Source organism: Choristoneura fumiferana, chromosome 6 (assembly GCF_025370935.1).
Source record: "Choristoneura fumiferana chromosome 6, NRCan_CFum_1, whole genome shotgun sequence".
Taxonomy (NCBI): Eukaryota; Metazoa; Arthropoda; class Insecta; order Lepidoptera; family Tortricidae; genus Choristoneura; species Choristoneura fumiferana.
Window position 1 is genome coordinate 1,062,934 of NC_133477.1, and position 23,691 is coordinate 1,086,624.

Here is a 23,691-nt window from a genome sequence, read left to right on the forward strand (position 1 = left end):
TTTCGAACCGTCCTTGCTCGCTCGCTTTGCTGCGCTCGCACAAATCAAAAGTCGTAATTCTAACCTAATCTATGTGATTAAAATTTACACTAATCCAAAGGCTTGTTTGACGTATGGGATTTATCAGTATTATAGTGTCGATACTCACCATTTACATGGATGGCAAAATGATATGTGATACTTATGGCTTACAACGATTATGAAAAATGAAATTATTGAAATTAATATTATGGGAAACAAGTATTCTGTCATTTGATTAATATCGTAAACAATGAATAGTGAAAATGAATTTATAGAAACAATATTATGACGGTTGAATATTATAGCACATGAAATTCGGGCAAATGAAATTCTGGTAAGTAAAGGTATACCGTTTACTAGGGATGGAAAGTGTGAAAGTGATATTGAAAGGAGAGTAAAGGCTGGTAAGGTAACATAGTGAATGGAGCGTTGCACAGTGGTTGCACACCTTTATGAATAGCCAGAAAATCTCCTAAAGAGCTCGTCTGGCTGTGCAAGAGGGGTGCTGGTACCAACACTCATGTATGGAAGTGAAGGTTGGGTATGGCAGGAAAGGCATCAGAGTAGTTTAAATGCGGTAGAAATGAGAGTGTTAAGTATAGAACGGATTGAGAAAGGGATGATTGGATGGTTTGGGCATGTTGAGATAATGAATAAAAACAGATTGACTAAGCAGATCTATAAGACGAGCGTGAATGGGAACGTTGGTAGAGGAAGGCCTAGACGAACGTACAGTCAAGGGCAAAGATTTCGACACGGCCAAAGTTACAAAAATATGTATACACGACTTTATGCACTTAACATAAAAGCCGTGTATACATATTTTTGCAACTTTGGCCGTGTCGATATCTTTGCCCTTGACTGTACCACGATCAAATCGGGGACGTTCTGAAGAAAGGTCGGGTCAGGAGTACTCTAAACCGACGTGCATGCATGAAAAGATTGATGAATGTAGACGAAGCGAGAGTTGTATGCCAGAATCATAGCAAATGGAAGGATGTAGTCTCTGCCTACCCCGTTGGGAAAGAGGCGTGATTTTATGTATGTATGTATAAATTATTTATTGTTAATGTAGTGATATTTCAATGACTTAAAACTTTACACAAGGTTTTATTCACTGAGATTCGCGGTTGATCTTGCATTAGTCAGTAAGGCTGAGCGCTTTGGGCTCTAGAGAGGGTAGCTGCCATCTATCTCAAAAACGGTTGGACGTAAGAATTTTTTTAACGCAATTTGTTTTAAATTTTATGCTCTACAATTTCATTATAGATGTTAACATCACTGGAGCTATAGGCATCACCGAGATAATTGCGAAAAACAGACTTTTTTTGACATTTGACCTTAAATAACTTACGACGCGGACACGAGATTTTGTGTGGCTTTTGAGACAACATTTAGGACACCAGAATGAAGCTGTATACGAGTTTCCTGCTTATTATCTCTCATTCCGAGATTGACCCCTTCTCATTCATTAAATAACTGAATTATCAACTAAGAACGTGAGCGGACAAGTCAGGGGGCACTTAGGAGAACGAGTAAAAAATTGGGATGTTGATGTGTGATGTGATGTACTCGTGTTTGTGTGTGTGTGTGTGTGTGTGTGTGTGTGTGTGTGTGTGTGTGTGTGTGTGTATGTGTGTGTGTTTATGTCGGTGTATTTGTATTGTATAGTGTTGTGAAGTGTGACTTGGCAGTGTCCCGGCGCATTTCGTGTCTAGTTTCTGGTTCTGTTGCCGTTGTCCGCGTTGCAGAATTTAATTTATAATATTTATTAGTTTGACATTTGGAGGCCTTATACATCTCCATTTCTTTATTTTAATAATTATTACTATTAGTTTTTGACCTTGGAGGCTTTTACACCTCTGAAGATTGTATAATTTAATTAATTTAATTAGTTTACTTTGACATTTAGAGACTATATACATCTCTGAATTATTTAGTTTAGGAATTTTATTATTAACATAGGGGCTTTATACATCCCCTTGCTGTATAATAATTTTATTATTAACTCAGGGACTTTATACATCCCCTTGTTATGTTTAAGGCTGTATATTGTTAAGCTTATGGATTTTAAACTTGTATATTTTTAGTTTAAATTCTAGTCACAGGCTCGCGACGTCGAAGTTCCCAAGACGATCCCATAGAGCTTATGGGAACGGAAGCAATACCATGCCCTCGGTACCGCTCTGCTTTCAGAGCATGACATGAGTGCGTGTGAGCTAACTTTGGGGCCGGCAGACGTGAACTTGCCTTCGAAATCCAAAAGCTTAATGGTTACTTGACCTGAAATGTATATTTCAGAACTAAATTATTGTTATTATTATTTTAAAATTTATGACGGTGGAAGCATTCTACACTTCCACTGAACGTAGATATAGTTTAGATATAGTTAGTGTTTAGTATTGTAACTAAGGGACCCCATACATCCCTGTATTTCTTTTATTATGATTTTTTGTATTTTTTTCTTTAATTGTATAATATAGTTTTTAAGTATTTTATTTGTAATTATATTTTTATGAAAAAATGACTTTCTGCCAAGTTTTTTGCGGCGCATTCTTCTTGGCAATGAAGGTCTTTCCGAAAGCGCTGGTAGCTTAAAAAATGACGTGTAAAAGTGCCCATTGCGGCCTTTACTGAATAAATCATTTGATTTGATTTGATTTTGATTTGAGTTTTGAAAAAATATTTCTACCGAAGTATAAATAAATGAGCATTTTATTTAAAGTGCAATTGGAGTGTAAATTATCTTAAAAAATCCATCCAAGAGCGTATCGGACACGCCCGAAATAGGGTTCCGCAGCCATTACGAAAAAAAAGTAATATTTTTCTAAGGATTTCGTATTTTAAGAGTTTAGGTATATTTTATACCTTATATTTTAAACCTATCCAACGATACCCCACACTACAAGGTTGGGTGAGAAAATAAAATCACCCCCACTATGTCTATGGGTATGGGTGTCACGATGCAAACTAGCGATCGCTGACATCTTAGTTAGCTCATTGTAAGCTAGATGGCGCTTTCCTCAATTAGGGATCTCTGAGCAGAAGGACAGACGAACTCTAGAGCAGGGGCCTGACAGTTTAGTTTCATTCATCGACGTTGTAGCGCTGCCATATGATATTATTACAATCTGTGGACCGCCGCCATTTCTTTGCTGTCATGTCCTTAAACATTGAGTTGAGTGCGGGTATTCTCTTGCGTTCTCCCGTTTTGGTCGAGTTGTAGTTCCATGAGGAGCCATCCTCCTCTGTTTAACAATACAATACTCTACTTGCGGTAGTGTTTAGTGCGAGTGATATTCCACTGATTTCCAACATGGCAAAATTCAAGTGTTGTGTTGTTGATTGTAATTCAACAAGTGCCACTCACAAAATATTTTGCACGCCCAAAAACGACTATTTACGTAATCTTTGGATGTCGTTGCTAGTACCGACTAGCCCTTATTTGCTGGCTTTAACCAAGTCAACTGTTGTTGAAACGCGTATGTGAAAGACATTTTGACCATACTCAGTTCGATCGAATAGGTGCGCGGATTCGATATTCGTATCCTTGCCTGTTCACGGAAAAGGAAATGGTTCATGGTGTACCACTCTCGTCTAAGGGTAAGTTTTTCTAACCTTTGCAATAATAGCTCCATGTTAAAATTTTTATTCAAATATAAATTTAATGGAAAGAGGCCCTTTAATGAATAAATGATTAAAAACTCTTGGTCGTTTTATTTCATAACTTATATGAATAAAAATTAAATTAGTACAAGATATCCGTAACTCCCATTTATCGTAGAGCGCATCACTAGCATTGACTGGAGACTATCGATAATGATTATGTCGACCTGTGGAAAGCTCTACGACTGTCAAACAAGTACCACAGACTGTAAAATTTAACAGCACTACAACGTCAATAACAGGAAACAACAATAATTGACTATCTTATCTGTAGCTAGCTACATATTAGTAATCTGTGCTCTAGAGGTCGCCACCGTAGTTTTCTCTTGGTTCAAATAATTGAGTTAATCTTATTTTATTTACGTAATAATATTTATTTATTATTTAACTTATTTATTTTATAAAGGTTGGCATTTTATAACACAGAATTCACAAGTTTGTATAATTAAATATCACTATAACCGACTCATCCTTGACCGTTTTAACACCCCAAGGGGCGTTGACGATGGGTGACACTCTTTCCCGCCCCGGATAATACCGGGATGGAAATACCCTAGAAGCTACCATAGAAGCTCCTGTCAGTTTCTATGGGCGTGTACACAAAAAACAGGGCCGGTATTTCCATGTCGGTGTTATCCGGGCCGGGAAAGAGTGTCACCCTTGACGACCAGCTGTGACCTGGGGGAATTCTAACTGTAATATTCTTGCAATTAAAAGCTAAAGCACAGCTGTAAAACACACATTCAACAGCACCTCTTACACCAAGCGCCCTCGAAAGCTCCATAAGCCCAAGACTTGATAAGTTCTCCGATATTTAACTCTGACCTATGAACTTGTGTTTTTCTGATAATTTTAACTTTTCTACTTGAACTGAAGGCTTCCCCTGGCCAGGGAATCCTTTATTTCAAACACTTCTACTTAATATTTTAACACTTGCTAATTTCTCTCATCCGTTGTTTAATACTCAGACAGAACTAGTTAATGCTTATTACTTTTATTCAACGGATGCTCTACGATGTTAAAAGAAATTCAAACTCAACTTAGTAACGTTTAATTTCAAAAGTAATCTTCTAACGGTTATTTAGTTGAAATTTTAACGATCACTTCACTTCATCACTTATTATTTCCTTTTGTTTTAAAATATTTATATAAAACTAGAATCACGTTTCTTTGCCTGCCTGTAACTCCGTATGATTGTCTCTGCCACTCACTGCAATTCAGCACACCCTGAGAGTTGGTGTATCGCTGCAAAGGAGTGACTGGCGAACAATCTAGCACTGGACCACAACTGACACCACCTAATTTACAGGGCAGCTCCATACGGCTACAACTTTCACGGCTCAGACGGCTCCTTTACGCCCAAGCCTTGACACCAAGCCCTGATGGCCTTTAACGTCCGGAGCACTGCACATTTTTCCTGGCTCGTCCAAGACCCTGAACGTTCCGGCGTGGAACACTGTCCAGGCTGTTCGTCCTGCCGCCCTAAGGCCCCTTCTGACCTCGGCACCGACGACCGCTCTGCTGGACCAGGCCCTGGCCACAGCAGGAGGCTGTGGCCAGCCCTCTTCGCTCCGGCTTCTTCTCTCCGACTCCAGGAAAGTGTACGCCAGGGAGACCGTATGATCAGAACAGACCTCTCATAACAATCTCTTGAACCTACTACCTGCATAGAATACTTTCTACTTGTCAAACTAGGCCTGTTATTTTATTTTTTGATTTTTACTAAAATTGTTAAAAACATTTTATTGTTTTACTCAGAAATAACCTACTCGTACTAGGCCTCCTTTAAGGTCAAAAATTTAATTTTTATTGTACCATTTTGTCGGCATAGGTTAAATATTATATTCGTGCAAAATTACAGCTTTCTAGCATTGATAGTCTCTGAGCAAAGCCGTGGACGGACGGACAGACAGACAGACAGACATGGCAAAACTATGAGGGTTCCGTTTTTGCTATTTTGGCTACGGAACCCTAAAAAATAGCTCACATTATTATTATTTAATTTTTATTGGATTATCGTCTCGGACAAGCAAAATTTCGCCTCCGGAGAATGGCCTAAATACAAAGCTTAACAGATTAAGGAGATTATGACAAAAAAGGTTATTAACTTATTTTTCATCACACTTAGGCTACCTTTGATGCAACCCCCCAAATAAAATCCACGACCTTAATGTGCTTGTCATGAAACCCGTGGTCGGTAAATGAGTCATTGCCCGTACTGATTTTCTTGTCATGAAGCCCAAGGTCGGTAAATGAGTTTTCATCGCACTTGCTCGTAAATAGTGTCGTAACATGCAGGCTACCTTGGTTGCAACCCCTCAAATAGAACCCTCGACCTTAATGTGCTTCTCATGAAACCCGTGGTCGGTAAATGAGTCATTGCCAGTACTAATTTTCTTGCCATGAAGACCAAGGTCGGTAAATGAGTTTGTTACTGCATGGTGTGCTGCTGCTCCGTGCGCGCGCTGCACACGCACGCCATGCACATGCTGCGGATTGCCAAGAGCGCAATCAGCGGTATCGGCAAATTTTGGTACATATTAGTTTTTCTTTTAAAAAATTTACAATTTTACTCGCAAATGTGATGAAAAACATTGTATGTCGCACGGGCGGTACTAGAATTACGGACATCGACTCATTAAAGCCCTCATTCTTCGACTTCGGGCTTCTAATAGAGTCTCGTTCATAATTCCTTATTTACCGCCCTTAAGACACATTGTACTAATACGGCAGCGTAACACTGCATACCCACTTTACGTGTAAAAGATACCTTTCACCTTGACCATGACTGTAGGTACTTATATTTTTAGGTTGATTTACATTACTATGTGGACATTCTAGATTGTTCTATTTAGTTGTACCCATGTACCTACACTAAATACAATACGTCAATAAATACTTAAGTACATACGTCGATTCAAACTTACTTTCCCAAAATAAATATAATCCATGGAGCCAAGGAGGAAAATCAGGTCGTGGATGTAGTACAGAGAAGGCCAGTGACATCATCCCCGTAAAAAAATTAAATGATCCTATTAGTCCAGCTCCATTGCGGAGGTCGAGGGTAAAGCAGCATTTTTCAAGCACTATAAAAACACACATGTTAGTTAGTATAGAAATGTACAATCACCAGTATAAATAATGACTATGATCAACCTTGCCACAACATCTAATTCTCCATGAAATCATTTATTTATTATTTATTTATTGGTAAAAACTATGTTCACGTGGCATGACAGTTTACACTAATGCACCTCGAAAACGAAATCTATTATTTAAACTTACACTGAACATACTAACTAAACTTAGGTTTAAACTTATTATAATAATAACAGGTTCAAATTGGGACAGTCGAAATCCTATCATCTAAAAACTCACAAAACCGCAAGCATTCAGCACGCACAGCCGTCCATCTCCACGCTAGCAGGTCGCATTCAGGTTTCGATGCCAGCAACGCGTTAAGCTGTGTTAGGACACGGAGTAAAGGCGAGTTCCTACGTGACACCGTACGCGCCGCCGGCACCGCCAGCAAATCGCGCCGTCGTGCCCTGAGCCTTATTTTCGGAATATCCGGGGCATACAACCTCACAATTTGAGCCACCAGCTCGGGACAGTCCGACTCACCTCGCAGAACCTGACATGCAAATATGAGTAACCCGCAATTCCGCCTCACCTCTAGAGAGTTGCAACCGAGAGTCCCAAGAAGGTAATTTGTCGGGTATAAGAATGGGTAGTATCCAAACTTTTTCTTATATAAAAACCTATGCAAAGCTTTTTGGACCTTCTCCAGAAGTAAGGAGTATGCAGATTTATGCGGGTGCCAAATAATTGACGAAGCCTCCAGTTTGCTCCTAACTAACGCACTGTAAACAAGTTTTATAGCTCCAGCATCATTAAAATCTCGTACATTACGGATAACGAAGCCCAGTCTCCGGAAACAGTTGGAAGATAGCTCCGCAATGTGGTCATGGAAGGTAAGACAGGTATCGAATAGCATACCCAGATCTTTAATTGAACTCACGCGGCCAATGGGCTCCGACTCCAGTACGTACTGAGCATGTAACGGGGCGCGTGCACGACTGAAAGTGCATACCGAAAATTTGGCTGAATTGAAAAGAAGCCTGTTCTCTACACTCCACCGGAAAACCGAGTCAACATCTGTCTGCAAAGAGTCACAGTCGCCCCTCTGCTGCACGCCATAAACCAGCTTTAGGTCATCGGCGTAAAGAAGGCACTGTGCCGATTCGAGAACTGAGGCAAGGTCATTCATTAACCATAATCTCGAATAGAAATGGCCCCAGTATAAAGCCCTGACTTACGCCAGACCTAGTGTGATACGGCGCCGAAACGAAGTACCCATGTCTTACATACTGCTGTCGATCTCGTAGATAACTAGCGAAGAATGACAATAGTTTGGGAGTAAAACCAATCTGTTCAAGTTTAAGCATTAACACATCATTATCCACGCGATCGAATGCCTTCTTGAAGTCGAAATAAATAACATCAACCTGTATGCCCCTATCAAGATGCTCCGAGATGATGTCAACCAGGATAAGCAGATTCGTATCGACAGAGCGCTTCTACCTAAATCCATGCTGAGCATCACTCAAGAATGGCCTGACCTGTGCAGACAGAGCTCTAAGGATTATGGCTTCGAATAACTTCGCTGGAGTGGATAATACAGCTATAGGTTTATGATTTTCCATCACAGTACCGTCACCAGCCTTCGGAATTGGTCTCACTCTAGAGATCTTCCAGAGGCGCGGGTAGGTGCCAGATGCAAGAGCCAAGTTAAACAGGTGAAGTAAGGGCAATTTTAAATAGTCCACACATCCCTTCACTATATACGCCGGCAAATTATCAGGCCCAACCGAACAACTTGGTTTAAGACGTTTTATGCCTATTTCAACTTCTTCCATTGTTATAGGCGTTATGTTAACATAGTTGGAAACAAGGTTATGTCCACTACAACCTCGAGCATTCGGGTCCAAAAAAGGAACATTCGGCAAGAAAACCTCCGAGAAGAACGTAGCAAACGCGGTGGCTGCACCCTCACCAACGTATTCCTTACCGTCAAAAGTCACTCGAGGTACAAATCCACCCTTCGATTTTAGATTATGCACGTGCTGCCAAAACGCTTTTGGATTATCTTTCACACTAGCCTGGATTCGATCAAGGTAGCTACTATAGGCCGACGATATCCGCCTTTTCACATCGGCCCTTATTTTTGAAAATTCGTCATAAATAAACCTATTTTTAGTCAATTTCCATTTCCGATGCAGTTCACCTTTGCGCTTTAAATCTTTTATCAAATCTGCAGTGAACCAAACCGGATAGGATCTGCTGAGACCTCTTGATCTACTCTTTCTAGGTACACTGGTCAAATATGTCATAAATAATTTTATAAAACTGTTCCACAGCAATGTCGACATTCACAGCACTAAGAACTTCATGCCAATTCGATTTAGTTACAAGTTCGTAAAGAAGTTCATAATTGCCTTTACTAAAGTTCCAGTCCCGCTGCATGTCGACATTGCTGGGCTCCAATCGCTCCGTAGACAATCGTTGGGCAGCATAATCCATAGGAATAGAGATCTCCAAAGGTGGGTGGAACCCATCAGTCTTCGGAACCAGCCCGCTACTCATTTCTGAGACAACAATATTGCATGTGCACTCAGACACCAATACGACATCCAATTTACCACCATGTACATTCATCACTTCATTTATCTCAATCAAATTACACACAGTTAAAAAATAAGAATAATAGTCTAAAATATTCCGAGATTTATAAACTAGGTTCAAGTTCAAGTCACCGACTATTATGACTGCACTCTTCAGTTTATCTGCTACTGATTCCACTTTCTGAAACCATCTCATATAAGTTTCATCGGAAGCACTAGGTGGGATGTATACCACGCACATATAGTATGTAAAACGCTCCACAACGAATGACACCCATAAGTCTTCACCTGTTGATGTCTCGAAGTCGCAGAGACGCCGCAAGGTGATACCGGGACAGCACACCACCACCCCGCGCACCAGTGGCTCGGTCACGGCGCATCACTGCCCATCCGCCACATACAAGCTCCGAGTCATAGACAGCTTCAGTGAGGAATGACTCGGTCACAGCATCCACGTCGCACTCAAGAGACAGAAGATTTTGTTTCAAATAATTAAGTCTTGTATTGAGGCCTCTCACATTCTGGTACACAATATCCAGAGTCAATACCCGCTTACTGCTGACGTTTCGACCACGCCAAGGCTGCGCCGCTATCTTGTGGTCTCCGCAATAACCACGCCTTAACTCGCGCATTTTCAGGCCAAACTTCCGGGGACAGACACTTCTCATAAAGTTCACAGGGAACACCAATCTTATATGATTTATAGTCGCCCCTAGCCTTGAGCTCTTCAACTGTAGGGCATAGAGTTTGCATATAAGCACGTATATCGTCCACCCCTGACATCATGTTCCAGAGGTGCACATACTTGCGAATCTCAACAGCCTTGAGCGACGTAACTTCCGGACCAGCAGTACACCGCACAGAAGACAATCGTATTTTCCGGTTTCGGACTTCTTGCCATTCCTCAGCTACGGCATCATCACCATCCGTGGCAGCATTCTCAGACCGCCCTGAACCATTACCCGCCGACTTCCCAGCATCAGTCTCCTCATGAAAATTATCACCTACGGCCTCTTTATCAGACTTATCTGGTTTCCCTTTAGACCTCACAGGCTGCTTCCAAATCCCTTTCTTCTTTCTTGGTGATGCAGAAGCGGCAGATGAACAACAGCATTTCTGTGATAATTCCAGTTGCATCAATCTCTCAGTGACGACCTCGAACTTTTTGGAATAAACTGAGAGTTCAGCCTGATACTGCGCCACAGCAGAGACGGCATCAACCAAACGTTCTGACAACATTGTAATTTGGTCCCTAATAAGTTGCACTTCAAGGACCAAGGTTGCTGTTTCCCCAGAGGACTGCAGTTGAGGGGCCGGGGCAGGGCCCTCACTTTTATTTCTGACCGCGATATTTTTAATAGTCATATCAAATGTGACGACATCGATCATAATAAATGTGACGACACTGGCCCGGTAAAAATACGAGACCCTTTGTAATCGGTAATAAACATTGGGAGATGAGAGAATGTTTGATTAGGTACCTGTAATATTGAATGAAATTAGAATTATCCCTTCAAGGGATAAGTTCGCCTTTGTACATCTTATTATCCTGTGTTCTGTTATTGTCATGTGCTTTTATGTACAATAAAGAGTTTTACGATATAATACAATTATGTGAATTATGTGTTGTGTGTGTGCTATAGCCCAACAAGCAGGGCTTGTAAACCGGTTAATTTTCCGTAGCGGTTAGAGCCACACTTTGGGAGCCTAACCCATAATACTTAAAGGTTACGCACGCAAGAACATCGGTCTAACCGGTAAAGAGCGTCGCCGTGTTTGCGTGGAAAAGCGGCCCTTTCACCAAACGTTCACTGACTTTTTTTAATAAGAGCCCTCATGACAAGTATTATTTCCTGTACCTAACGTTAATGATAAAGAGGTTGCAATGTGCATAATCTCTTTTGCGACTAAATTATCTTGTATGGGTACACCATATCCTTTTTTTTTTGCCATTTCTTAGTATGAAGTACCAACTGGATTATTTTGAAAAGAGAAAATATATTGTAGGCCTTTATTTAAGCAATTACCTAACAAAAAACTGTTGGTGTCGCTCTTCTAGAAAGCAAGAAAAAAATACTGAAGTTTTATTTCCTACATTTATCCAAGTACTTTTTTGGAAAAAAAATATTATTTAAAGAATACGTGAGTATCTATACATAAATTACTGTACTAAAAGATTACGTAGCTCGCGTTAGCCAATGAGGAAAAAAAACATTTTAGTGAAAAGTGAAAAAAAAACATAATAATATCTCAAAAAATAACAAAGATAGGAAGCTGCAACTTACAGGAAATAATACTTGTCATGAGGGCTCTTATTAAAAAAATTACAGTGAATGTTTGGTGAAAGGGCCTCTTTTCCATGCAAACACGCCTACGCTCTTCGTTCGATGTTATTATTATTATTATTATTTTCTCTCCATCTAATGTATTTTTATGTGTATCGAATATGTGTAAATAGATGTCTCTCTCTCTCTCTCTCTCTCTCTCACACTCAGCCACAGCGCTATGTACAGACGAGGTCAAATATATGTTTACACTACCTTAACCAAGAAATCTGTATTGCCAAAAAATCTGTATGAGATTAGGAACATAAAATTTGTTTAGTTTAATTGATTTTGTGTAATCGTACCGTACAGTACCGGTCAAAAGTTGTAACACAATGTATTATATATAGTAAAAGTATTTAATAATCTTCTAAAACATACAAAAACAAAGCTAATCCTGTAATTTAAAAACCACAATTAAATAAAAAAAATATCAGTTTTTGCCAACTTTAGACTCTTCGAAATATCCGCCTTTTGCTTTCAACGCTGCCGAACACACTTTCGGCATTCGCGTAAATAATTTTTGCAGTGTTGATGCCGAAATTTTATTCTAACAAATGTGCAGGTATTCCCAAAGCTGTTTTTTATTAGTTGGCCGCATTTTTATCACACTCCTGTCCAATTCATCCCATAACAACTCAATCGGATTGAGGTCGGGCGATTGTGGAGGCCAATCCATATATTTTAATTATTTTTGTTTTTCTTTCGATGTAATGTAGTTCTTGCACAACTTCGAAGTATGCTTGGGATCGTTGTCTTGTTGAAAAACAAAAGCAGAGGTGCCTACAATTCGTTTTCCAGATGGAAATGCGTGATGTTGCAAAATGTTATGCATGATACATTTTCTTATCCATTATGCCATTGACTCTCACGAGATCACCAACTTATCACCCACAAAGCATCCCCAAACCATAACCGATCCTCCACCGTGCTTCACTGTTGGCATCACGCATTGCCTTATCATTCGTTCGCCTACTTGTCGTCGGACATATTGACGACGTCTCCCCCCAAAAATTTCAAATTTCGATTCGTCAGAAAATAAAACTTTAGACCACTTCAACCTCTTAACTTTATTCTGACTACGTAACAAGGGTTTTTTGGCAGCAATACGACCTTTTAGACCATAGTTTCGCAGACTCCGTTGCACTGTCGAAACCGATACTCGCTGTTCTCGGGTGGCGTTGAGTTCTTCGCAAATTTCTGGAGCAGTTAGAGTACGTTTGGCGTTTGCTCTGCACGCAAATAAATTGGTCTTCGCTTTTAGACGTGACTTTTGGCCTACCTGATCGAGATCGACTGCAATTAAGACCGGTTTCTTGTTTTCGTTTCAAAATATCAGAATAGCGGTTTGAGATACTTACCTTCATTTTTTCAGCGATGTTCCGCGTTGTGTAGCCCTCATTTTTGACAGAGCTACAATAACAGTACGAGTTCGACACTCAAATCGGCTTTGCGACCCATTTTAAATGACTTCTAACTTCACGAAATCTCATAGGAAATACAGGAAAAAATATTAAATGGATCAAATTTTCCGAATAACATAAAACGATTCCTCCAAGAGGTATTTTTATTGTTATTAGGTAGTCGTGGAACCAATTAAACGTTTGAAATTCAAAACATATTCTATATTTAAACATAATTTATTATGATAACCTTATTTCGCAGAGTGAACTTGAACTTTTGACCGGTACTGTAGTATTTTCAGTGAGTCAATGACAATAGTGTTTACAAAAAAACCGGCCAAGAGCGCCCAAAATAGGGTTCCGTAGCCATTACGAAAAAAATAAGTAATATTTTTCTAAGAATTTCGTATTTTATACGGAATCTTCCAAGTTTAGGTATATTTTATACCTTAGGCTGCTATTTACTCTTAAACTACTAATAATTCTCAAGGAAACTTAGCCGTTATAGTTTTCCTTGAAATTTAATTCTGAATTTTTTCAAATTTTGCCACCCACCGGTTTAGATTTTAGAGGGGGGGGGACGCTCGATTTTAATGAAAATTTGCACTTTAAACTTGAATATTTTGCAAACAAATCACTGAATCGAAAAATCGTTTTAGCAACCCCCTAATGATTTTACAATAACTATCCAACGATACTCCACACTACAAGGTTGGATGAGAAAAAAAAATCACCCCCACTTTACGTCTATGGGAGATAAACTTAAAAAAAATATTTTTAAATTTTTATTGTACCATTTTGTCGGCATAGTTAACATAGGTACATATTCGTGCACAATTACAGCTTTCTAGCATTGATAGTCCCTGAGCAAAGCCGCGGACGGACAGACAGACAGACATACAGACAAACAGACATGGCAAAACTATAAGGGTTCCGTTTTTGCCATTTTGGCTCTGGAACCCTAAAAACGTAGTAACATCTTAGATCTGTGAGCAAAACTAAAAATTTTGTTCAGAAAAATCAATTTATTTTATTTTTCAAATTGGGGAAGAATGTCGTTACCTGGGAGAGTAGGAAACAAGCAACCGTATCTTTATCCTCCACAGAGGCAGAATACGTAGGATTAAGTCAAGCTGCAAAGGAATCGCTTTACTTACGTACCTACTTTACCGAACAGTCTCCTAACGACTGACAACCAGTCTGCGCATAGAATTGCAACTAACAAAATGATGCATACCTACTACTGCACGCGCGACCAATCATTCATCTAAGGATGCATAACAGAACAAAGCATAATGACATAAAGTATTTTATACGGGAATGCGTTCTGAGTAATAAAGTTGAGATCAGGTACATGTCAACCGATAAAATGATAGCGGACATCTTAACTAAATCCGTGCATCGCCCGAAACTGAAAGATTTTTAGAAGGTGAAGGTTTTTAGAAGAAGTCTCTGTGCACGACATCAGCGCCACCTAGCGTCCGCAACTTTTTTGGCTCTGATGCTCTGACGTTTTGAAATTTCATCGCGACATTGTGACAAAAATCAAACCTATAACGTATTAATTCATAATACAAAAGTTGTTTAACAAAAAAGTAAAACCTACTACAAAAAAAAGGGAACCGACTACAAAACCCTTGAAAATATTTTTCTAGATACCTACTAGCTCGAAGTCGGTGACAGCACGACCCAGCAGGATGGATTGAAACCCATAGTAGTAGTGTAGGTGAGGTAGACGACTATTATTCCATTCCTGCTGGCTCGTGCTAAGGCACCGTCCATTATTTGTTATGTTTTATTTTTTTTGGAGTCGGTTTTACTTTTTTTATAAAAAATTTCCTTATTTCTCACTTTTTAGTGATTCGTAGCCAAAGTACATCTCACAACGATTCCATGAAGCCCAAACACGGCTTAGTTCCGTTGTTTTATAACAGAGTTCCGTTGCCTACCTTCCGGCTTCAGCATCAGATCAGTTTGAAAGAATCATTTACATAAAACTCCTTCTTAGTCCCTTATCTGGGTATATTAATAATGATCGTTTATAGACGAGCGAGCATTACTTAGCTTTGACGAGTTCCATTGGTCATCTACGGTCTTCTTCATCAGGTCCAGTTTACCAAATGATACTTTCTGAATGTAAATGCTTATCTCAATGCTAAAAATGCCAAAATCGCTATAGGTGTGATTTGTTAGACGCATTTCCTAATATATATTTTTTCTTGTATAAAAAAATCCGATCGCATTCTATCCCTATAGACGTATTTTCTGATATTTTTATTTTCTTGTACAAAAATTTCCGAACGCATTCTTTCCCTATAGACGTATTTTCTGATATTTTTATTTTCTTGTAGAAAAAATTCCGAAACGCCTTTATAACCGATCTTATTATTTACTGATATAATTTATTACGTTTAGAAAAAGAGCAGTTGTCAATTTAATTTTCTTTAGCAAATTTACTTCCCTATGTATGACAGAGTTGATGGAGCCCCACTCCTATTTCTGGGCAGCGTGCCCTTCGGGCAAATAAAGCAACCTAACAAACCTACGCATGCTACGCTCTTAGAAGCCTTCGAAATGAACTTCAACTGAAGCAATTAAAACTGGTCTACTATGCGTTGGTGGAATCAAAAATACGCTATAGTATAATGTGCTGTGGAAACAGCTACAAGTACAACGTCAATGCAGCATTTATTGCGCAGAAAAGAGCAATAAGAATTATGGCTAGAGTGCCGCAACAGACATCTTGCAGACCCTTTTTCAAAGAATTTGGAATTCTCAAAGTCCCCAGCCTGTACATTTTAGTGGTGCTTACGGACTTGATGAGCTATATCAATGATCTTGAAACTGCTGAACAGAGAGATAAACGACTGGCAACAAGGCGAAAGGACCTGCCTCAACCAAATAGTACTAATCTCAAAATTGCTGAGCACTCAACGGGTTATCAGAGAATAGTTCTGTATAACAAATAACCCGTTGAACTAAAATCTATTAGTAACAGTCACACATTTAAACAAAAATTAAAGTCTTTCTTGTTGGAGAAGTGTTATTATTCAATAGAGGAATTTTGTAATCGTGCCCGGGATTATTGCTAAAACGGTCTTTTTAATTGCCTATTTTGAATATTGCCTTTATTTGCAAACTATAATTATACTGAATGTTATTGACATATTTAATTAAATTTGTAGTTTTTTTTATAATAAGTAATAATAATTTTGTAGTAATTTAATTTGACTTGTTAAATAATTTGGACATGTATTGTAACTTCAAACACAATGTACATAGTTATTTGAAATAAATTGAAGTAAATTGAAGTATTTATTTATGTGAACCAACCTATCTACTTTGTTTTTGTTAATCAAAAGCTTTTGACATTCTACATAGACATATTTGTATCAAGTTTATGACAAATAATATTATTAATTTTGTACTTCGATATTATATTCATTCGACCAGTCGTGTTGTATATATTTTGAACGTTATTGATTACGAACATTATTTAGGCTTTCGACATTCTAGACGTATGTGTATCAAGTAATGCTATGTAACCGTAAAATCACTTGAATAAAGTTAAGGGTTCATAAATAATAAAATCGGTTATAAAGGCGTTTCTGAATTTTTTATACTCACCATATAAAATATACGTAGATCAGTTAATAATAAGGCCGGGTAAAAAGGAGATTCGGAAAATTTTCTACAAGTAGAAATATAGATCACTTAATAATAAGACCAGGATAATTTATTGAATCAGGCGTTACTTTGCGGAGGTCCATATCAATGAACTAAAAGAATTTCCTTGCTCACCCGCGACCTTACGATAGCTAAGCTTATGCAAAATATGCGTGTTCATGCAGTTCCTCCACCTCCACACTGTAAGAACACACACAAATCACACAAACTCATCTATCACCACCACCACACTACACTGACGCGTTTCGAACTCAACCAGAGCTCATCTTCAGAGTGACACAACCGTACACCATGCTACCAGTTGTTAGACTAACGAACCACAACCACCGTTTTAATTTGTCACTGTAACTCCCCAAGTACCCACATATGTTTTATGAAACAAAACAATACTACCCACAAATTATTAATAAATTTTTTAACCGTCCTTCAAACTACCTTGATTTTTATTTATTTACTGCCAAGGCCATGTTTTATTAACTACCATTGCTGACATTAGATCCAAGCCGTAGCAAGGGAGATGAAACTAAATTTACCTGTTCATTAATAATATACCTCATACTGTTGTATCTAATTATCTCCATGCATTCTAAAACATCGAGACGAAACCCCTTGCCACAATAATGTAACACTTCATACGAATCTGAGCCCGATAAAGAATGATTTAGTTCCAACAAATGTTTGGCAAAATTCGAAACGCGTCAGTGTAGTGTGGTGGTGGTGATAGATGAGTTTGTGTGATTTGTGTGTGTTCTTACAGTGTGGAGGTGGAGGAACTGCATGAACACGCATATTTTGCATAAGCTTCGCAAGGTCGCGGGTGAGCAAGGAAATTCTTTTAGTTCATTAATAAGACCAGGTAAAAAGGCGATTCGGAAATTTTTCTACAATTAGAAATATAGATCAGTTAATAATAGGACCAGGTAAAAAGGCGATTCGGAAATTTTTCTACAAGTAGAAATATAGATCAGTTAATAATAAGACCGGGTAAAAAGCGATTCGGAATTTTTTCTACAAGTAGAAATATAGATCAGTTAAAAATAAGACCAGGTAAAAAAGCGATTCGGAAATTTTTGTACAAGTACAAATATAGATCAGTAAATATTACGATCAAAGGAAAAGTCGATTGGATTTATTTATACAAGAAAAAAATATATCAGGAAATGCGTCAAACAAATCGAAGAAGACCGTGGATGACCAATGGAACTCGTCAACGCTAAGTAATGCTCGCTCGTCTATAAATGATCATTATTAATATACCTAGATAAGCGACTAAGAAGGAGTTTTAAGTTAATGATTTTTTCGAACTGATCTGATGCTGAAGCCGGAAGGTAGGCAACGGAACTCTGTTATAAAACAACGTAACTAAGCCGTGTTTGGGCTTCATGGAATCGTTGTGAGATGTACTTTGGCTACAAATCACTGAAAAGTGAGAAATATAGAATTTTTTTAACAAAAAAAGTAAAACCGACTCCAAAAAAATAAAAAAATATCAAAAAATGGAACCGACTACAAAATCCTTAAAAATGTTTTACTAGCACTAGTTGCCTACTTCTAAGTACTAGTTCTAGTTCGAAGTCGGTGACTCAGCACTACGACCCAGCAGGATGGATTGAATGAAACCCATAGTATGTATGTAGGTGAGGTAGAAGACTATTGTTCCATTCCTACTGGCTCGTGCTGAGGCACCGACTTCGAGCTAGACTTAGAACTAGGTACCTAGTGCTTATAAAATATTTTCAAGGATTTTGTAGTCTGTTACATTTCTTGTTATTTTTTTTTGGAGTCTGTTGTACTTTTTTGTTAAAAAAATATTTTAATAGAACTACTGTCAGTTTTTTGCACTAGATCCTTTTCTAGTGAGGAAGGAATGATCTAAGAAAGTGAATAAGAGTTCGCATTAGTTTCATCCAAGGAACTAGAGTAAAAAATCTGTCACATCAGATGAGAAGGAATCAGGTACGTACTTGTTGTAGCGGTGGCTGTTTACTACAAACATAAAAAACGACAATTTATCAGAACCGCTCCTTCAGTTTGCTTCACTTCGTTTGTTATGCATATGTAATTTCAAACAAGATTATTTTACCGCATTAAGTTAATTTTGACGTAAAGACCTGTTGATGGTTTTTGGTTACTAAAAAAGTGACATTTCGCTTCGTCCCTCGGTACGAGTGTGACAGAACCAAAGAGTTAAGTACCTATAGATAAAAATATAGATACCCGTTCAGTTAAAAAAAAACATTCCTGACAAGTTCCTAACCTATAACTATAGAGGTAGGAGAGTACAACCTATAACGGGCTACCAACACACCCGCAGGGGCAATCTACGACGCAAGGAGGTCGCGGCAATATCGGGTTCGTGTATATAAGCGAATTTGGAATGGTATTTTAAAACCACATACTAAACTAAAAGTACTATGGGTGAGGATGAAGCTAACGGGATGAAAAGGTCCCTTTTTGTAGTTTTTCGTAAATAACTCGGAAACGGTAGCCCATAGCAAAAATTGTTTCGATACATGAGTAATCTACATAAAAAAAATACAAAAAACTTTACTTTACTTTACTTTTTTTCTTTGAGATCAATATTTCATGACATACTTTATTTATTTATTTACCCATAAAAAATTACATCATTACAGTAAAACTAATGCGCTGTTAAATTCAAATTATACAAAAAAAAACAAAAAGACATTAAAAACACAAAATATACGTAACAAAAAAGTTATTTTGGGATTTTTTTCTATCCTTGCTTCCCTAAAGCGACGGAAGACCACGCCCTCCGGTCAGAAGTCGGAGTGCAGGAACATCTGGCTGCTGCTTAGCCGGGACTTGGAGTATAAAAGAGCGAAAATTGTTGGCTCTATTAGACTCGAACGGGCGGTTAACAAACCTCGACTGCTTCGCGAATGTGCTCGAAGACCTCCTCTTCTGTCGTCTTCTTATCCAACCGCGACAGATAAATGTCCACCAACGGTACTGCAGCTTGGATACGACGCTGCATGAATGGTCCCACCCTGATTGCGATTGCGCTTTAGACGGCGTTTCCGATTTACAACCGGAGTGAAGCCATCATCATTCATAATAACTTTCGGCGCTGATTGATCGAGGCCCTTCCCTTCGCAGAGTTTAAGGGGCGCGGGCAGCGCGACGGGCGGCGATACGCCTGTGCGTAAGATAAGAATCCTTTTGCACCCGAGATGAAGTAGGAGCAGCAGGAGCCGTCGCAGGCGACACGAAGCTGGGCGGCACGTTGACAATGCGCGCTAAAGTGGATGCGGGGTCAACGACCGGCGGCCGGTCTGTAACGTATTAGTTGCCTTAGTGCGGTTCGACAAGTCAACAGCTTGCGCAATAGGTGGGCCGCGGCGACGCGGTGCTACGTTTCGCTGATGCGCCCATGCCCGAGCTGCCTCGCCCGATGCATCGCGCAATGAGGTCAACTCTCCTCGCAGATCGGAATTCTCACGTTCCGACGTATCCAACCTCTTCTGGATGGCGGTTACTCGTACATCCGCTCGCAATCCTTAAGAAGCCTCGCGACATCGACGTGCTCAAACGTCACTCGCTGCATCTTGCTGGGGTCTTTCAGCACAAATGTTGGAACGTCATCCGGATCTGTTTCAGTTAACACCCGAAAGATGTCCTGATGCGCCGCCAGGCGCACAGAAGTCAAGCAAGTGGCGTTACTGAGCATCTCCTTGGCGGCGACAACCTCAGCCTCCGTGTAGGAGGAGTATATCTCCGCCAGGCTGGACTCATCAACGTATCCGCAGTGCTCCTGAACAAACGCTAGGATGTTGTTAAGCACCTAGGTCACGCATGTAAACGAATACGTTAGTCGGCGACGGTCGCTGTAAGCGTCCGACTGCGCCGGAATCACAAATGGCATTGTTCATATTTTACCAATGTACCCTGATTCGAAAACCATTTCAAAGGATAGGGTTTTTGAATAATTTAGTCCTATTCTGATCCAAAAATACTTATATATCATCTATGGTATTTGTCACGTAGGGCCCGAACTACGAAGTACAAAATTCGAACTTCGTATCTTGCCGTGCTGCTGACGCTTATATTATTTAATACGAGAGTGAAAGGGACGGAACGTCACGAACTTCGATTTTCGAATTTCGTAGTATAGTCTATTCGCGTTAAGAAAATAGTGACTCATCAGTGCAACTGCAGACTAAAGCCGTATTCATACTGGGGTTCAAAATAGAACTATTTATTACATAAAAGCAGTCTTATTATTACACATTATTTTCAAATATAAATATTACGTTATTATTTTAAAAATTATTCAAAATCGTCACAAGTTTCATTCACATTTATAATAAAAGAATTATGTTCCGCGAGTTCCATAACATCGTCTAAGTCCCACATGTTTTTTCTTCACTGACCACGTGCTCACAGCATTTCTTCCATTTGTAAGTCTATTGTTACTATTCCGTCGTAAAACAGCTTTTCTACGTCTTTAAGTTTAAATGTGGAGTTATTGACAGCAATATAATTTTTAATAATGCATAGTTCTCAAAACACTAGTTCCAAAATACCCTAATTTTTTTTCTTTTATTTTCGAATGACTCTTTGAAATTGCTTTCAGCCGTAACCGTTACCCGTTTGAAACCAAAAGTATTTTTGCAAAAACAGTTTTTCGTTCGATTAAGGTCTCAACTATCATAGTATCATGCCTTATTGTATTGTACTCAAATTACACAGTTGAACCTTAAATAAAAAGTCAAATAAACGTTTGTTTCAGATTGAGACCGAAATTCAAGATTTGGAGCACCGAATAATTGATTTTAATCATTTTATAATGGAACTTGTAAAATTTTCTCGTACATTTTCTTACACTGTGGCATAAGTGTTTGTTTGATTGCAGATAAGCTATAATGAAATTCGTTTCTGAAAATCAAGTAGGCTTGCAATCTGAGTTTTCGGTGTGTAGCTAACGTTGACAACACCAATTATGTCATGTCAGTTTCCGAATAATAACGGTGTTAAATTTGGGTAATTCTGGGAAAATACAAACAAACATAGATGCACAGAAAAACCAGAAAAAGAGACCAGAGCTTTACTCGTTTTTCTGTGCATCTATGTTTCAGTTTGTATTTTCGATGTGGATTTCACGGGATGACCACAAAATTTGGAGTTGGAATAAAAAAAAATACAAAAAGACTCCAAAAACCAATCTTGATTTTGGGAAGAATAAAATACAGATGAATTGTTTGGTGCCGACCGTTGCCGGCTAACCTAACGTGATGGCGAAAAAAGGTCTTTTATTTCTAAGTTATCTCCTTATATACCTACTAGTTTAACAACGCCCTTTTTGGGCTCTTTATAGAACTTATTGATTAAGTACAGGCATTGACAGATCTCATCGTAGATGTAAATAAATAAATTTATTTTTATTTATTTGTTTATTTTTTGTCTGTTAACAATGTTTGTGTAAATATTTTTTTTTAAATATGAATAAGTCAAATCTAAAATATAAATACCTTTACAAATTTGTAACTGTGTAAAGTGTAAATAAGTAAAATATTACAAATAAAATATTATATTAATATTGGCAGAAAATCGGCGCTGCAGGCGTGTAACGCTTCATCATAATGCTGTCAGCGACCGTTTCGCTTTCGCGGGGACACACAGAATTGTGTATATGTATTTACTATTTTCATGTGTTTTTCTGTAATTTATTATTTTTTTTTTTTATTTGTGTAAATTTTCCTGTATATGTGTGTCTTCTGTGTTAGTGAATAAATGTCTTCTTTCTTTTATTAAAAAATATAAATATAAAAATTACCTGTAAAATAGTATGTTTGTAAGTATTATTTACTTTTTGCCCTGCAGTACTTGCCTGGCCCTGAGATTTATTATGTCAAATGGGTCTCAACCTACTTACTATCAAATGGACTATATAATATGGTGGCAGGCGAAATCTATAAACTTAAGGCGCTGTACTTAGTGAAAAGTACAATTTTAGAAAATATTTAAAATGTACTTACACAATACTTACAACTGCAATTTTTTTATATGTATATTTTCAGTCTATTAGCTAGTTTTTGACTTCATCAAAAACACGATTGCTGACAAAAACCTCGATAGATTATTTTTTTGAAAAAGAGCCTTCATTTACACGTTAAACCAAATATTATGAAAACTATTATGAATATCAACACAAAATTTGCTTTATTAAATAGTTTTTAGTAGATTTAGATTTATGCTTCATAGATTTTCAATAGGTTGAGTACATCAATCATACCAATTTATTTCGTCTTTGGCAAAATAAAACGGTTCTAGCGCGCGGCGGCGGCCAAGTATTTCCCAGTCGCCAGTACACGCGTGTACGTAGTCGACGACGGACCTGTGCACATTTTTCTAACGCGCTAGTACTACTTTTGAGAGCAAATAATATGGGTAATCGCAGTATAAAAAAGTTAAGCGAAAGAGGAAACGCATAAGTGAACTCAGAGCACATATGAGAAGCATTAGAGTACCTAAACGGTAAGTACCTACCACACACTAATCGACCGGCCGGAGTCGGGCCGAGTCAGCAGGGCTACTACGAAACTCCAAACTCGAAGTTCGTGTCGTGCGGTCCCTCTCGCTCTCGTACTAAATAGTATAAGTGTCAGAGGGACCGCAACCCACGAACTTCGAGTTTCGTAGTAGCACTGCTGAGCGGATTTCACATTCGTACTACGACCGCAAGCTGGTTGGCGCGGGCCTCGGCTGCTCATGGAAGCGGACGGCTTCGTCCAGATTCTACCGCGACTGCCATACAAATTGTAGGCACGTTGTATAAACCTATACTACTCACGGCGAACATGCGGCGAACCTTGCGGCTACTATGAAACTCGAAACTCGAAGTTCGTATCGTACCGTCCCTCTCGCTCTCGTATTAAATAGTAT

The 23,691-nt window shown here is 38.7% G+C and overlaps 1 protein-coding gene across 3 annotated transcripts in view; it reads right to left on the minus strand.

Moving 5' to 3' along the window:
- The window catches only part of LOC141428479 (uncharacterized), a 44,074-nt gene extending 25,170 nt beyond the window's left edge, over positions 1-18,904 (minus strand). For 2 of the 3 annotated variants that reach the window (XM_074088468.1, XM_074088470.1), the window contains exons 1-2: positions 18,750-18,904; positions 6,615-6,773 (exon numbers count right to left, since the gene is read on the minus strand). In XM_074088468.1, the coding sequence (XP_073944569.1) occupies positions 6,615-6,773; position 18,750 (160 nt within the window). In that variant the 5' untranslated portion in view covers positions 18,751-18,904. The remainder of the gene's footprint in view (positions 1-6,614; positions 6,774-18,749) is intronic. The other variant, XM_074088472.1, reaches the window with a different exon arrangement.
- Positions 18,905-23,691: the final 4,787 nt, after the last annotated feature.